The 14,562-nt window shown below is 29.9% G+C and overlaps 2 protein-coding genes across 2 annotated transcripts; one reads left to right on the forward strand and one right to left on the reverse strand.

Annotated features, from left to right (window-relative positions):
• Positions 1 to 310: 310 nt before the first annotated feature.
• On the reverse strand, positions 311 to 2,023 carry LOC133798372 (uncharacterized protein At2g39795, mitochondrial-like). Its single transcript, XM_062236630.1, has 3 exons — positions 1,669 to 2,023; positions 808 to 1,148; positions 311 to 716 (listed from the first exon to the last, which is right to left on the reverse strand). Exons 1-3 carry the CDS (start codon positions 1,933 to 1,935, stop codon positions 557 to 559), a joined length of 768 nt encoding a protein of 255 aa, XP_062092614.1. The 5' UTR covers positions 1,936 to 2,023; the 3' UTR covers positions 311 to 556.
• Positions 2,024 to 7,302: 5,279 nt separating this feature from the next.
• LOC133798373 (CASP-like protein 5B2) lies at positions 7,303 to 10,200 on the forward strand. The gene is made up of 3 exons (XM_062236631.1): positions 7,303 to 7,652; positions 9,330 to 9,462; positions 9,617 to 10,200. Exons 1-3 carry the CDS (start codon positions 7,522 to 7,524, stop codon positions 9,815 to 9,817), a joined length of 465 nt encoding a protein of 154 aa, XP_062092615.1. The 5' UTR covers positions 7,303 to 7,521; the 3' UTR covers positions 9,818 to 10,200.
• The last annotated feature ends 4,362 nt before the right edge of the window (positions 10,201 to 14,562 follow it).

Genomic DNA, 14,562 nt, shown 5'->3' on the forward strand with positions numbered 1-14,562 from the left:
TCCATCGCTTTCACTAGCAAGTCTTCCATCTTGATAGGCAAGGACTGCAAACTATGACAGAGGCTCTTCTCACATGAGTAAGTATAAACCCTAGCAAAGCTTCTCTCTCTAGTTCAATCTTATATTACTCTGTCTAATCTAACCGCAACTATTTTGTTAGATAATATTTTAATATTACATATTTAATATTAATATACGATTTATGGGATTGGGCACCCCTTCCCTTTGTCCCGTGCAACAAACCCTCCCATAGAGTCCAAGACAATGAAACTAGACACACACACATGAACACCAATTTGTCTATGTAAAATGAACACACAATTCTCGATTTATATATAATAAATAAATAAAAACTCAATCAAAGTTTGCCAAATGAAAAAGAAAGTACGTCTACATTTCTACCAAAAATCTATTTGTTGTATCCTATCATTGAAAGAGCAAATATATTGTTCCATGCATGATACAGGGTGTTAATATATTACTCCGCCATTAAAACAACTATATGATTATGATCATCTCTTCCAACACAAGTAGCCAAAACAATTTAAGTAGGCCTTCATGCTTGGACGAACTTCTTAAGTTTCTCCAACCACAACAAATATTCTCTACTGTCTTTGTTAATCATGTACTCATGCAAGAAGTTTGTTGTGCTGGGCTTGATTCCTCTGATCTCCAAGTACTTGTGGAATGACTTCTGCAGATTCTCATCCAAATCACTGGACACACAAGAAATTCAAACCAATTAGAAAAAAGTTATTGAAAATGAACAACTAGTAATGCTAAAGAAGAATAAGTGTACAGTCTTACTGGAAGTCAGGTCCCTCGTAGGCAATTTCATCACCAGAGTTTTCTGGATGTTTCACAGTCAAGCTTTCAATTGCAATTTCATCCGGGTAGGCAGTGCAACTAAACTCTAGTGCGGGTCCACTCTTCTTAGAAACATTTACAACTACTGGGATGCTAGACTGAATTGATTTTTCATCATCGTCTCCATCACCACCATCGTCATTTTGTTCACCAGTGACTAGATCAGGCATATGAACTTCAACTTGGATGTCTTCTCCTTGATATTTTCTCTTCAGGGTTATGGTTTGAAGTCCAGGATTATCTAGAATTTCAAAAGGAAAACCATTTGGAACCTCTTCAACCTATAAGAAAGTAACCATATTACTGAGCTTGTTAGCAGGGCAAGTGCAACAACGCAAGAAAGATATTTTTATTGCTTCCCTTCTGATAGGAAAGTTTTCCCCTACTTCAAAAGTTGGTTATCTGACCTAAGAATGAGATATACTTGTAATGAATTGAAAGTATATCTTTGACTCACTAAAAAAGCTAGCTACAGTTCGACAAATCATCATCGACAATCTTCCCAAACTGACTGTACGTCTCAAATTTCTAATGCGATTTAAAAGATAACCTAAGGTGTTTCATTCAAGATCAGTATTCAAATATATATACATACAAGGTCAAAAGAAAGACACAATGTGTTTTGATTAAACACCCAAAAAGTACTATTCCAGAGCAGTCCAGTGTGAATGACATGGGTTTCTAATACACAGCTAAAAAATACGAATACAGCATTCAGAACCTCACTTTTCTTGCCCTAAACAGGCATTTTTATAGAAACCAAACAACCCATCAATGCATAACACTAATAAGAAATCTCACCCTGTCCTGATCGTCAGTTTCTGTGGCACACTGGATTTCTGACTCGATTACTCGGAGAAGCGACTCGTCCGAACTGGGTTTCTTTGACTCGGTGGAGTAGTGAAAGGTCGGAACCAGAGGGCTGTGAGGGTGATTTTGAGAAATATTAGCATGGTTTATGGCAGCCACAACCAAAGACTGGTAATTCCTCTGAGCCCGGACAGCCCGGAACGCTAGTGGAGCCAAGGAAGACGTCGATTTGCGAATAATGGAGGTAAAGGCAGCCATTTCTCCGTCTGTTCTTTTTTTTCCCGAAGTCGAAAGGAACAAATAGAGGGTTTTAGGGTAGAAAGTAGAGAGAAGGTTTTAGGGTTTAAGAAAACAATGCAGCGTGGATGTTTATGGTTAAGGGCTTTTTCAAAAGGGCCCAGCCGTCACAATATCACTCTCGATGGCCTAGTGTCGTTTACATTTCAAACCACATTAATTTTTGGGAAATTTACAAAAATACATTAACATTTAAAAAATATATGAAAAATACGGTAGATTACAAAAATACGGAATTTTTATGAAAAACACGGAGTGGCAAAAGCGTAAATACGGAGTAACAGTGAAATACAACTTTTTTTGTTAATAGTCGTTACAAATTCGTAAACATGTGTTACAGATACGTAAACCAGTTAAATAAAAATATTTTTGTAAACAACATTTACTAATATATAACTAAGTTTTACATATTTGTAAACAAGTTTTACATTTTTGTAGACAATATTTACAAAATAATTCGTTGCTATTTTTTTATTTTTTTTGTAACAATGGTTTACATAACTAATTTTATAACTAAAATTTTTTATATTTGTGACTAATATTTTTAAAAGTAAGTTGTGAATTTAATTAACATATAACATACAAAAATATATAAAACTAAGTTAAAATGTTAAATTGCATTAAACAAGTAACATATATTTTTTTTAACTAACATTTACGAAAAAATTGTAACTAACATTTACGAAAATATTTTATAGTTAAGAAATCATAGCCAAAATATACATAAAAATATTATACTTTTCCATATTGTTACAATATTGTACCAAAAAATTACAAGAACCTTCATATTTATGTTATATAACTTAAAAATATAAATTTAAGATATTCATTATTTCTTAAAACACTTTATTAAATATATATATATAATGGTGAAATACAATATTTTTTTAAACAAGTTTTACATTTTTATAACAACAGTTTACAAAACTAATTTCACAACCAAAAAATTTATTTTTGTAACTATCATTTACATAAATATTTATAAATTGATTTAACATGATTGTTACAAAGATTTATAAATTTAAGTTTAATTTCAATTAATTCGATATTAACTTGTATAAATATTTATTTATTTTGAGTAATTGTATAAATATTTATTTTAATATTAATAAATATATTTATTTTAAATAAAAATAAATCAATCTACTTTATTGAAGGTAGTAGCTATAATTATTATTACTTTTATTATTATATTATTTGGTACACCTGAATTCTCATTAAGAATGGAGACAAAAAAGGAACAAAAAATAAATTAAAAAGAGATCAGTGAGAGAGAATAATTTTTTTATATATATTATCTTTTATAGTCAAAGCGTATGGATATAAATACATAATTATGATGTAGTTTGAAATTATGCATCAACTACACAGAGAAAAGAAGGGCCAACATATATACGGTTGGGGAGAACCGTATTTTTGTAATTAATGTAATATACCGTATAAAACGATTTTTTTTTAAAATTACGGTGGGACATGTAATTTTTCCTTAATTTTTTCTAAGAAGTTTAGATAAATATAAATATGAGAAAAATAAAGATAGTTTCTATATTTATGGTAAAAAAGCAATTATACAAAATATGGTAATTTAAAAAAAAGTTTAAAATATAGTAATTTCATAAAACATAAATAATAGATTACCATAAATCTCTCTGTTTTTTCTTTTTTCCTCCCCCATTCGGTTCTCTCATCTCAGCCATCTGCCGACGATGCTACTTCCGCCCCCACCCACGATGGTGATGCACCTCTACCCCTGCCCTTGATGGCGACACACCTCTGCCCATTTGGCTCTTCTTCTTTCTTCAAATCTGATGTTATTATTATTATTTTTGTTATTCTTCTTCTTTTTCACATATGATTTTGCCATTTTAAATATAATTTTGCACTACTTGTTTGATTTTTTTAGACCTATCTATAACCAGTTACTATTACGATTTGTTCTGATTTCTTATTTCAGTTTTTATTTGTTTTTTCAGATATGTTTAAGTAACCAGGTACTATGGCGCCTGATTCTTTTTATTCGTATCTAATTTTTTTTTTAGACCTAGCTATAACCAGTTACAATAATAATTAATTTAAATTCTTTTGTTTAGATATGATTTTGCTTTCACACTTGAATAAGCAACCAGGTACTATGGTGACTATTTTTTTTATTTAGATCTGATATTTTTTTTTCAAACCTAGTTGTAACTAGTTACGATTACGATCAATTTAGATTTTTTGTTTGGATCTTATTTTTTTCAAGGTCTGGCTAAGTAATCAGTACCATCGCAACTTGTTCTTTTTTTCATATCTATTTTTTTTCAGACCTAGCTGCAACCTGTTACCTTCACGATCAATTTAGTTTATTTTTTGCATATCATTTTTTTTTCAAATCTCACTAAGTAACCAGTTACAGTTCAGTTGGTATTTTGATAATGGTACATTACTAAAAATATCAAAATTATTTTTATAGTTGTAACCAGTTACTACAACACCACGTAAAAAATAAAACTGATTTTTATAGTTGTAACCAGTTACCACACATCACTAAAAAAAATTGACAGTGACATACGATTACTACCACAAAAAAAAAATTATTTTGATAGTGGTAATCGGTTACCGCGGAGAAAATGTTGAATGAAGAATATAAAAAATTGAAGAAAAGAAGAAGAAATGAGAATAAAAAGAATGGTGATGAAGGTCTCAGATTTTTTTTCTTCAAAGAATAATATAAAAAAATGTTTCATAAAATATGAATGATAAAAAATAATAAAAATAGATTAAAATTGTAAAAATAATCTCAAAACATATTAAAACTAGCTACTAAAACTGTATAAAAAATAAAATATGGTATAGAAATAAAATATTGCAAATATATGGGAAAAAAAACTTCCATAAAAATGTAAACAAGAAAAATATGTCATAAAAAGATTAAGAAAAAAAAGTGCCATATTTTTCAAAGTTTGAAAAAAAAAATCTCATATTTAGTGTAATTTAAATAAAAAAATATAAATTAAAAAAAAAACACGTTCCTTAGTGTAGAATTTCGTCATATCTTTAATTTGTTCATGTACATTATTGGGAAACTCTACAATACACATCCTATTTTTGGGTGTACAATACAAGTACGTCCATTCCTATTTTCGGTATTGGATGAGTTTTGGCGTAATTTTTTTATGATCATGTACATTGTAATTATTTAGAGCATCCTACAAATTTTCATGAAATTCTAAATAATTTATAGTGTAGAAAACATTGTTCAAATAATTTGTTGTAATCGTGACTATTTTATTTTATACGCGTGAAAAGTAGTATGTTTTTTTTAAAGTAAAATGAATGATTGCATTGAGGCAATTAAAGCCAAAAAAAAAAAAAAATCATACAAAATAGTGTCTACAAGTCAGGCCATAAACATATGGGCCATGGGGACTTCCATGGATAGTGCCAATTGAGCTAGGGAGTGAGACACGCTGTTATTTACTGTATCACATTACTTAATGAAAAAGGTGTTGAGCTTACAACCCAACCTAAAGATATCCTGAATGATCACCCCAAACTTTGAGATACCATACGAGTTATTAGAAATTGCATGACACACTCTTAAATAGTCTGATCTTGCATGTACTTTAGTATACCCCAGCCGCAGACACAACATGAGGCCCTGAACCACTGTAGATGCTTCAGTCATGTGGGGTTCCATGGTAGATGAGAGTGGTATAGTTGTTAAGGATGGCAATATAACACATAGTTACGGGTACCCATGGTTATTCGATCTGAATGGGGGTGGGGAAACCCATTCAAGCAGTGAAAATGATCGAGGTGGGGAATAAACGCCCAGTATATATACGTGTATGGTGCGGGTACGATATTAGCATAATCTGCCACATGCCCCGATATATATAATAAAATTTTATTTATTTATTTATGTAATTTTATATTTTATAAATATATATTTTTAATGTACTTATATATTATTAAATATATGTTATACTTATAGAAATATTAATAAAAACTATAAGAATTTTGGTATGTTTTACTATATCTTACTTAAAAATTCGAATACATAACATTTTATGATTATTATATTTTAATTACTAAAAGAAATGATTATTAGATTTTAAGTTTGATACTATTTAGTAATTTATTTTATTTTTGTATATAAATTAAAAAATATAAAAGCAAATTAACCATCATTTCATTTAATCAAGAAGTTTTTTTATTTTATTATTATCAATGGGTACGGATAACTGTGGTTATTCCTCATTATTTATTAGTTAATACTTGCACCATCTCCGATGATTAATAAGGCGGGAATGATTATATAATTAACCTATGAGGATGAGAATGGTAATTGAAAAATTGTCTTTGATAAGCACCATTGCCATTCCTAATAGCTGTAGAGGCTATGATATTGCCTTCCTTACCATAAATAACTGCAACCAATCCAATCTTCAATCGGTTGCTATCCACTCCAACATCAACAAACATCATCACAACATCTTCCTCCAAGTGGTCATCCACAGATTCGGCATGGTCCCTTGATCTCTCATTGGTGGACACGGTCTTGGTCACCACCTGGGTCTCTGGGTATCTGCTTAAGAAATCTAGTAACCAAGTAGACTCATCCTTGATCCAAAAATAGTCATGGATAAATTTGTTCCTTCGGTACCCTATCCTCCAGCACAATGTGAGTAACCTTTCCATCTCTTGTTTGGTTAAAATAATCATGCTTGAATAATCATGCATTCAAGCATCATTACATAGAAATCATGGCATCCTTTGAGCTTATCCAAGCCTTTCGTTGGCCACTCCTTTCTCAAAGACTTCAAGGCCGTGCATTTCCATAAGGCATGAATGGTAGTCTCAGGTGTTTTGTGACAGGTAATGTACATAGCCTCAGATAGTATCCCATGTCTAGAAAGATTACAATTAGTAGGGGTGAAATTGAAAGACGTTTTCCAACAAAGTTCTTCACTTTTATATGAAAAGTAGGATATTTAAACTCTATTTTTTAGCATTATAAATTATTCATAATTTTTTTAAAATTTGTAAATAATTTAAATAACTACATTATACACAGTACTAAAATAAAATTGTGCAAAAATCATCAAAATATCAAACTTAAGAAAATGTGCACCAATTCATTCAAAAGTAGAGTAAAGCACCCTACATTATTTAGTAAAAATAATAATAAAAAAATTGCAAATATTATTCATTGTTCTTACCCGTATACGAAGTTCTAGTGATATTCTTGTAAAAAATAATAATAAACAAAATGAAGAAAAAAATGAAACTTTAATCAAATAATAAATAAATAAAAAGGGTTGATATGAAAATAAAAATAAAAAAAAATAAAAGGAAGTAGGATTGGTGGGAAGCTGTCTACGTTAGAGAGACGAGAAGGTTGTGCTTTGTAAAATGGAAGTCAAAGATGGGTCTTTTGAGTTTGTTTTATGAGAAAATGAAAGAATCATAGCTCTCAACAGGGCTGTCCACACTTTTACTCTCTCTTTCTCTCTCTCTCATTCATGGCAGGACTTTCAGATTGATAATTGGGGCCTTTCAGAGATGAAGGAACTGTTTGGGAGCCCAGGGAAGCTGAGTGGGTTTGCTCTCAGAATCGGCCAGTTCTCTTTTGCTGCTGCATCCATTGGGGTTATGGTCTCTGTCCCTGGCTTCTTCGACTCCACTGCTTTCTGGTTATTTTTCCCATTACCTCTCTCTCTCTCTAATACTTATTCTTCTAAGTTGCATTTTATCTGTGTCTTTTGGGTCTATTCTGTTTTTCTGTTTTAATTTAAATTTTTATGCTTGTGTGTGGCTTTTTCTTGAATGAAGAAAATGTTAATCTCTGGGAAAATTTTCATTGTTAGGCAAATGAAGAACATAGGAATTTAGATGAAAGATATACGAGCAATTTTGCTGTTTTTTTGTAAGTATAAAGACAAGGCACTTGAACCTTTCCAGTTCCATTTCCTACGCGTTTTTATGGCTACATTACTTAGGTTTGAGCTTTAGGTTTACATTGTATTAGCTCTATATGATAAACCAATGTCATGAACATGTCAGGGTCTGTTTAAAATCAACTTTCGATTGCATGTTTGATGAAAGGATTCAGGATATTGTGTGGGAATAACCGAACAAGTAGTTTTTCTACCACACCCTTCTGCCATTGTTAGTAACATGGCACTAAGCTTCTTTGTCTTTTTGAAATATGAATTAATGGCTCCAATTAATACATTCTTGTCTTTCATAAGTAATACCAATTCACATTAAGCATGAAAATGGTACATGCAGAGTTTGTATATAGTTCTTTCACTGGTTTTCGCTCCTGTATATTATTACTAATTCATGCATATAGTTATTTAACTATTCTAGTTAATTGTAGTTTTTTTTATATATATTTTTATTTTTTAATATTTAGTTATTGAGACCCCTTCTCAAATTGTAAACTTTAGCTACTGTAATTAAAAGAGGAGAAAATGATTTCCTACGATGGTATGCTGCTATTTGAATGTGTACATTCTGCTTGAGAAACTGTTTTCATTAGATTGTTCCATCTTTTTCGGTAGAAAGAACTCAACAATGATAAAAGTACCTTTCTGAATGAGGATTAGTGAAAATGGTCAATTTTGTTTAGATTTAGTGAAAGACCCCTTTTATTTTCTGCCTGGGAAACCTGGGGATAGCAGTCATCCAAAAAAGTCACTCCATTATCATTTTGAGGATACAATACAATGACTCTTAACGTTATGTTCTTTAGGTGGAAATGATGTCATATAGTCATGTTAATCCACATTTGACATATTCATAACTCCAAATCCTTGGAAAAGTTATTTGCAATGGAACACTCTTTTTATCAGAACTGTGAATTGATATGTTTTGTTTTAGTCTTTGGAGAGAGAAATATGCCCTCCTCTCTTTTTGTTTTACATTATGATAGTTTAAGCATAAGTTTACATCCGAAGGAATTTGTAAGGAACAACAATGCACACCAAATAACCTCAACCAAAATTAACCTCCTTAAACACTGATAAACCAAACAAGATCACTCACAGAAAAATCTGCCATTATCTCAACAGTTAATTGACTTAGGGTCAAACTATGCATTTGGTTACTTGATAGTCTACATGCATTTGTTTTTTAGAATTCTTTCCTTCAATAAAATTGAGAGATGTACACTGAAAAGTCTTAGTTGTAGAGTGTTCTCGCAAAAATCCATATCTGCCCTTCTGTTTTGATCTGCTCATATCGTGGTATCTACTTCTCATATCGTGCTTTTGTGTTCCTTTTCCTTTATTTAGCTTCAGAACATTTTATGTTTTTATCTGCTGCATATGACTTGGTACTCATGTAACTTTGTCTCTTGAATGCAGCTATTTAATTGCATCGATGGGGCTTCAAATTCTTTGGAGTTTTGGACTTGCATGCCTTGATTTGCATGCTTTGAGGTCAAAGAAAAGCTTGTACAATCCTGTTCTAGTGAGCCTCTTTGTTGTTGGTGATTGGGTAAGTTTTCACTCAATTCATCAACTCATTGTAGTATGCAATGTGCACAAATGCAGCAAAATTTTATGATAATCAATTTATTAAGTCATTCAATGTATAATCCATTTTCTTCTGTTTAATCTTAAGTAATCTTTTCGTTAATAACAAAATACAGGTTACTTCCATTCTCTCACTGGCAGCTGCTAGCTCCTCAGCTGGGGTGACAGTTCTTTATTCGAAAGATTTGAACTACTGCAAGTTTCCACCGCATCTTCCTTGTCTCAGGTTCCAAATTTCTGTAGCCTTGGCTTTTGTCTCATGGTTTTTCCTTGCTGTTTCATCCCTTGTCATGTTTTGGCTGTTGGGGACAGTATAAAAAAGAACAATCTCTCTTTCAAAACGCCGTCCTTCTTGAGCACATCACGAAGCTTTTAATACTAACTGTTTTTTTGTCATTATTGCTGAGTTTATAGGTTATAGACCAGGTCCGGGAAAAAGAGAGGAAATGTTGCTCTTTTTCATGCTTCTTGGTTCTCTTTTTCCCTGGTGTAGTGGTATGTAGTTGTCTGGAGTGAATGGCTGTCAATGCATTTTTATTTTTCTCTATGTGAATAGAAAGCACTTGTATTGTAGGATTGAAATGGTTAATCGTTGTATGAAACAGTTTTTTTTCTTTTCTTTTTTTAAATTACGCATGAAGATAATGTAAAGAGTTGGAATATATTTTTCTTTTCACCAAAAACTTTCATGTACTAGAAATGCCATTTTCTCTCCCATAAAATATTGTGCTAAACATTGCAATCGAATACGCTTACTGGATAACCTTATTTAAGAAGTGTGACTGGGACAGGGAATTCTCTACAATAATTAGTCATTAAATAAGCAGAAATTTTTTTTTGTCAGGTAAATAAGCAAAATTTTGATCTCGCTAATTATTTCTTATTAATCATGCTTGAAGTGATGTATGCAGGGATTTAATCCATAGATTACCCCTTATTTAAGTTTGACTAGTACTTAAATTGTGATCTTTACTTTAAATTAAATAAACTAGTCCATTCCTGGGGCTTGCAATAATGAATAGTGTTAGAAAATTTATATGGTCATCTAGATTTATAAATGGCTGTAAAATAATCCGGTCCGTTTGGTAAAATTTTTGTTTTTAAATTTTTTAAACACAAAAATAGAAATATTATTTTATTTTTGTTTTTTTATTTTTAAAAAATAAAAATATGTTTGGTAACTATTTTTGTTTTTTGTTTTTAAAAACAAAAAATAATAAACATGTTTGATAACTTTTATTTTTATTTTTTGTTTAACAATATGATGTGTTAATTTGAAGAATAAAAGGAAAAAATGAAAACTGTTTAAAAAAATTTTGAAAGTGAAAAATTTCTATTTTCAAAATTTAATAAATTTTGTTTAAAATTTAGAAAAATAAAAATAGAGTTACCAAACCTTATTTTATGTTTAATTATCAAATTTTTAATTAAATAAATAAAAAACTGTTTTTTTAATGGTTAGCAAACAGCACATCATGTTCCAAAATGATGTTGGCTTCTTTGTCAATTAACTAAGAATTAGGGGCCCCATTTATGCTTTATTCAGTAACCAATGTCATTCAAACAATTGAATGTGTGAGCTATTTAATTGACAAAATCTCGTGTAATGTTTATATTACTTCAAAAAAAATAGTCTATGTATGTCAACATATATGCACATATATCATGTGAATATAACTTAAATTCAGTCCGTTGTATGAATTACAGGGATTCTTCTACACCAAAAATAGATTCACTAATACCTCTACAACTTAAATAAATTAATTATATTTTTTCAAAAATAATTAATTTTTAAAATTTTCAATTATTATTATTTTGAAATGCAATTTTCTATTTTTTTAAGGGGCTTAGAATTTCTTTTTCTAAAAGCTGTCTTAAATTTATATAATTTTTCAGTTATTTATTTTATTTTAAAAATATGATCCCAGTATCTAATATCAAATATGTTAAAAATACATCTAACAATCTATAATTGATTTCATTTACAAATTTAACATGAAATGTTTTAATTACAAAAATAATAATTTGTTTGATGTCGGATATGAAAATAATAGCATACACCATATAAGAAGTGCCAACACTAAAATAATAATTTAATTATCTCATTTCCACAATTTTAAAAAAACATTTTGACCACACCGTTGATCATTTGGGCTCAAGAGTTGAGATGGACCCAAAATAGATATGTTTTAAATATTTATATCGCAAGCGCATGAATTGTTCATATTCTATAGTGATCGTGTAAGCAAGGATGTCGAACCCAAAATAGTGTCTAAAATCGAAAAGAAAACTATTTTAAATTAAAATTAATAAATTATAACCTAGCTCCAAAGGTTGATGAAAATTTGTAACAATAAAAATAAAATAAAATATAATAATAAAAATATTAAAGACAATATATATAACTAAATTAATAATTGTAAACAAGATGGTAGAAGAAAGATTATTAAGATAATAGAATCCACAAAATATAAGTTCAATAATATTTATAAGTACATTGATTCCCAAGTTTTAGTAATAGTAGAAATTAATCAAACCATCACTTATTTAAATTAGATATTCTATTTGAGCACAAATTTTTATAAAAAAATATAGGATCTATTTTCACTTTTTAAAATTATAATTTCAAAGTATTTAATGTAAATCAATCTAATGAAATAACAAATAAATCAATGAACATTATTTACAAGACAAAATATAATATTTTTGTTCTAAGCATTGGATGTGTACAATTTAATGACACATCTTACACAAAGAATATTATGTTTTTGCACTAATGAAGAACAAAGTGCAAATATGTGCTAACAATAAAAAATACATGATATTTAAGATGAAAAAAGATATTTGAAAAAGAAAAATCCATAAACTTTGTTGCACAAATGAGAAATCAACATACAAAATAAATACTATCTAGTTACATATTGTTTCATCATCACCTTAATAATCTTAAAAAGATTAGAAACTCATAACTAAAATAGCAAATACAAATTAAAAATTACAAACATAAATGGGAAAATTTGGAGGAAAACCCCCAAATTTTTCCTCTAAAAACTCATAGGAAAAATGACCAAAAAGAAGAAAAAGATTAAGAGAATTGAGAGGTCTTGAAAGTGTAGAATTTGTGGTATGGTCACCTCCCCAAAATTAAGCACTAAACTCCCTTATTTATAGCAAAAAAAAAAAGTTTAAAATAATCAATTTAAATTAATTAAATTTGAAATGAATAATAATATGACATATAGGGATAAATTTTAGGTGTAACGATGATTTTGGAATAAAATTTGGATAAAAAATTAGTATATTTAGACAAAGAAGACAAGGAAAAAATTTGTGGGCTCAAAAATGCACAAAGGTGGCTGGGCTTTTGGTGTGGTAGGCGGCTGAATGGAGGCATTTGGCTTAAAGGAGGACACGGTGAAGTGGAGTGCAGCTGGTTTGTGTTGGGTGCAGCTGGGAAGGCATTTGGGCCTGGTGGGCCGAAGGTTGCATGGAGGGAGAGGAGTGATGCAGGAGGTGCATGGCTGGGGCACGTGAAGGCAAGCTGAAGGAGTTTGGTGCTTCGGCTGGCTGGTGGTGAAGGAAAGGGAAGCACGGGCCTGGGCTGGTGAGGGGGAAGGCGGGCCCAGGGGGATGTTGAGGGAGGCTTCGGGCCTCAAAGCTAGGCAGGCCCACGGCTGGGAAATTGCCAAATTCTTGTCTTTCTTTCTTGAAAATGCCACACTTTTTTTTTCATTTTTTTTGGCTTTTCAAACACCAATAATACGACATACTCCTTACAAAATAAACATAAATTAAATCATAATCAAATATTTTTAATTATAAAATAAATCATATTAATTCATTGAAAATATTAATTAAAACTTAATTTAATTTAATATTTAGTTTCAATAAAACACACATTTTCTTACTTCTAACTAGACACAATAATTTAAATAATTAAATACAATATTTTACAACAAAATAACTATAAAAACACAAAAAAAAATATAAAATTAAAATAAACCTAATAAATTTAAAATTACTTTAAAACTTAATAAATCAATTAAAAACTCAAGAATTAAGCAATAATTAGCACATAAAAAATGGTAAAATAACTCTATTTTGTAGAGTTATCAAGTTGTATCATTGTGATCTACTATTCAAGGTGGTCATTTCGTTACACTGGAAGTATATGTAACTATTTGATTGCTTACAAATGCCAATCAAATACTGATTAATTACCTTTCTAAAAAAATTATTTTAGTTAATTGACTCCAAGTTTATTTTCTAGGTTGATTAGTTTATATTATGTATGAAAAATAATTTTATAGTTACTTTATAAATTATTTAAGTAAAAATTATATCAGAGTCACAAAAATGTACATTATTTGCTAGCTTACAACACGTGTTAGGGTATATTCGTAGGTGATCGGAATTGGATAAGGTTCCATGACTAAGTTTATTCATCAAATATGATTCTGAGCAGACAAAGTGACTAACTTTTGGAAAACTGCTCGAGAAATAGCTAGCAAGATCAAGCAGGAGGAGCTCGGTTCGCATGACACAAAATCAATATGCATTTGTTAGTGATTAATATTTGTATTAAATATTGACAAATCAATCCTGTAAAACAAGAATTTGTGATTTAATAGTTCTATTTTGCTAGATTCAGTTACCTGAATTTGTTTGTTGAAATGTAATAGGAAAACCTAGTACACTGGCCAATATATAAATAAAAAGATGATAGTGAATATTAGAGGCCAATTTTGAGCATGCAAATGCTGTCAAATTTTCACAAAAAAAAATAAAAAAATAGATCAAAGAATACATCAGTGATGGACGTAGGCTAACTTTTCTAGTCCGAATGACTATAATCTAATTGTCTTTTGTTATTTTCATCTTTCAATTCTCTATGATACATAAACAACTTTTTCTATGTTTGAATTGATGAAATTCTAAGTAAACATACACTTTTAAAAAAGTTCCAAAAATAAAGAAACTCAAAACACTTCAAAAATTACAACAGAATATATCTTGGTCCAATCATAATTTTGTCATATCTCATGCATGGGATGCAAGTGTT

The sequence above is a fragment of the Humulus lupulus genome, chromosome 8 (assembly GCF_963169125.1).
Source record: "Humulus lupulus chromosome 8, drHumLupu1.1, whole genome shotgun sequence".
Lineage (NCBI taxonomy): Eukaryota > Viridiplantae > Streptophyta > Magnoliopsida > Rosales > Cannabaceae > Humulus > Humulus lupulus.

Excerpts from the sequence above, each read along its gene's own strand:
- LOC133798372 (XM_062236630.1), bottom strand. The coding sequence starts at position 1,935 with ATGGCTGCCTTTACCTCCATTATTCGCAAATCGACGTCTTCCTTGGCT. Across the intron at positions 1,149-1,668 it reads AAACTGACGATCAGGACAGG|GTTGAAGAGGTTCCAAATGG; the intron begins GTGAGATTTCTT and ends ACTTTCTTATAG. Across the intron at positions 717-807 it reads TACGAGGGACCTGACTTCCA|TGATTTGGATGAGAATCTGC; the intron begins GTAAGACTGTAC and ends TTGTGTGTCCAG.
- LOC133798373 (XM_062236631.1), top strand. The coding sequence starts at position 7,522 with ATGAAGGAACTGTTTGGGAGCCCAGGGAAGCTGAGTGGGTTTGCTCTC. Across the intron at positions 7,653-9,329 it reads TTCGACTCCACTGCTTTCTG|CTATTTAATTGCATCGATGG; the intron begins GTTATTTTTCCC and ends TCTTGAATGCAG. Across the intron at positions 9,463-9,616 it reads TCTTTGTTGTTGGTGATTGG|GTTACTTCCATTCTCTCACT; the intron begins GTAAGTTTTCAC and ends AACAAAATACAG.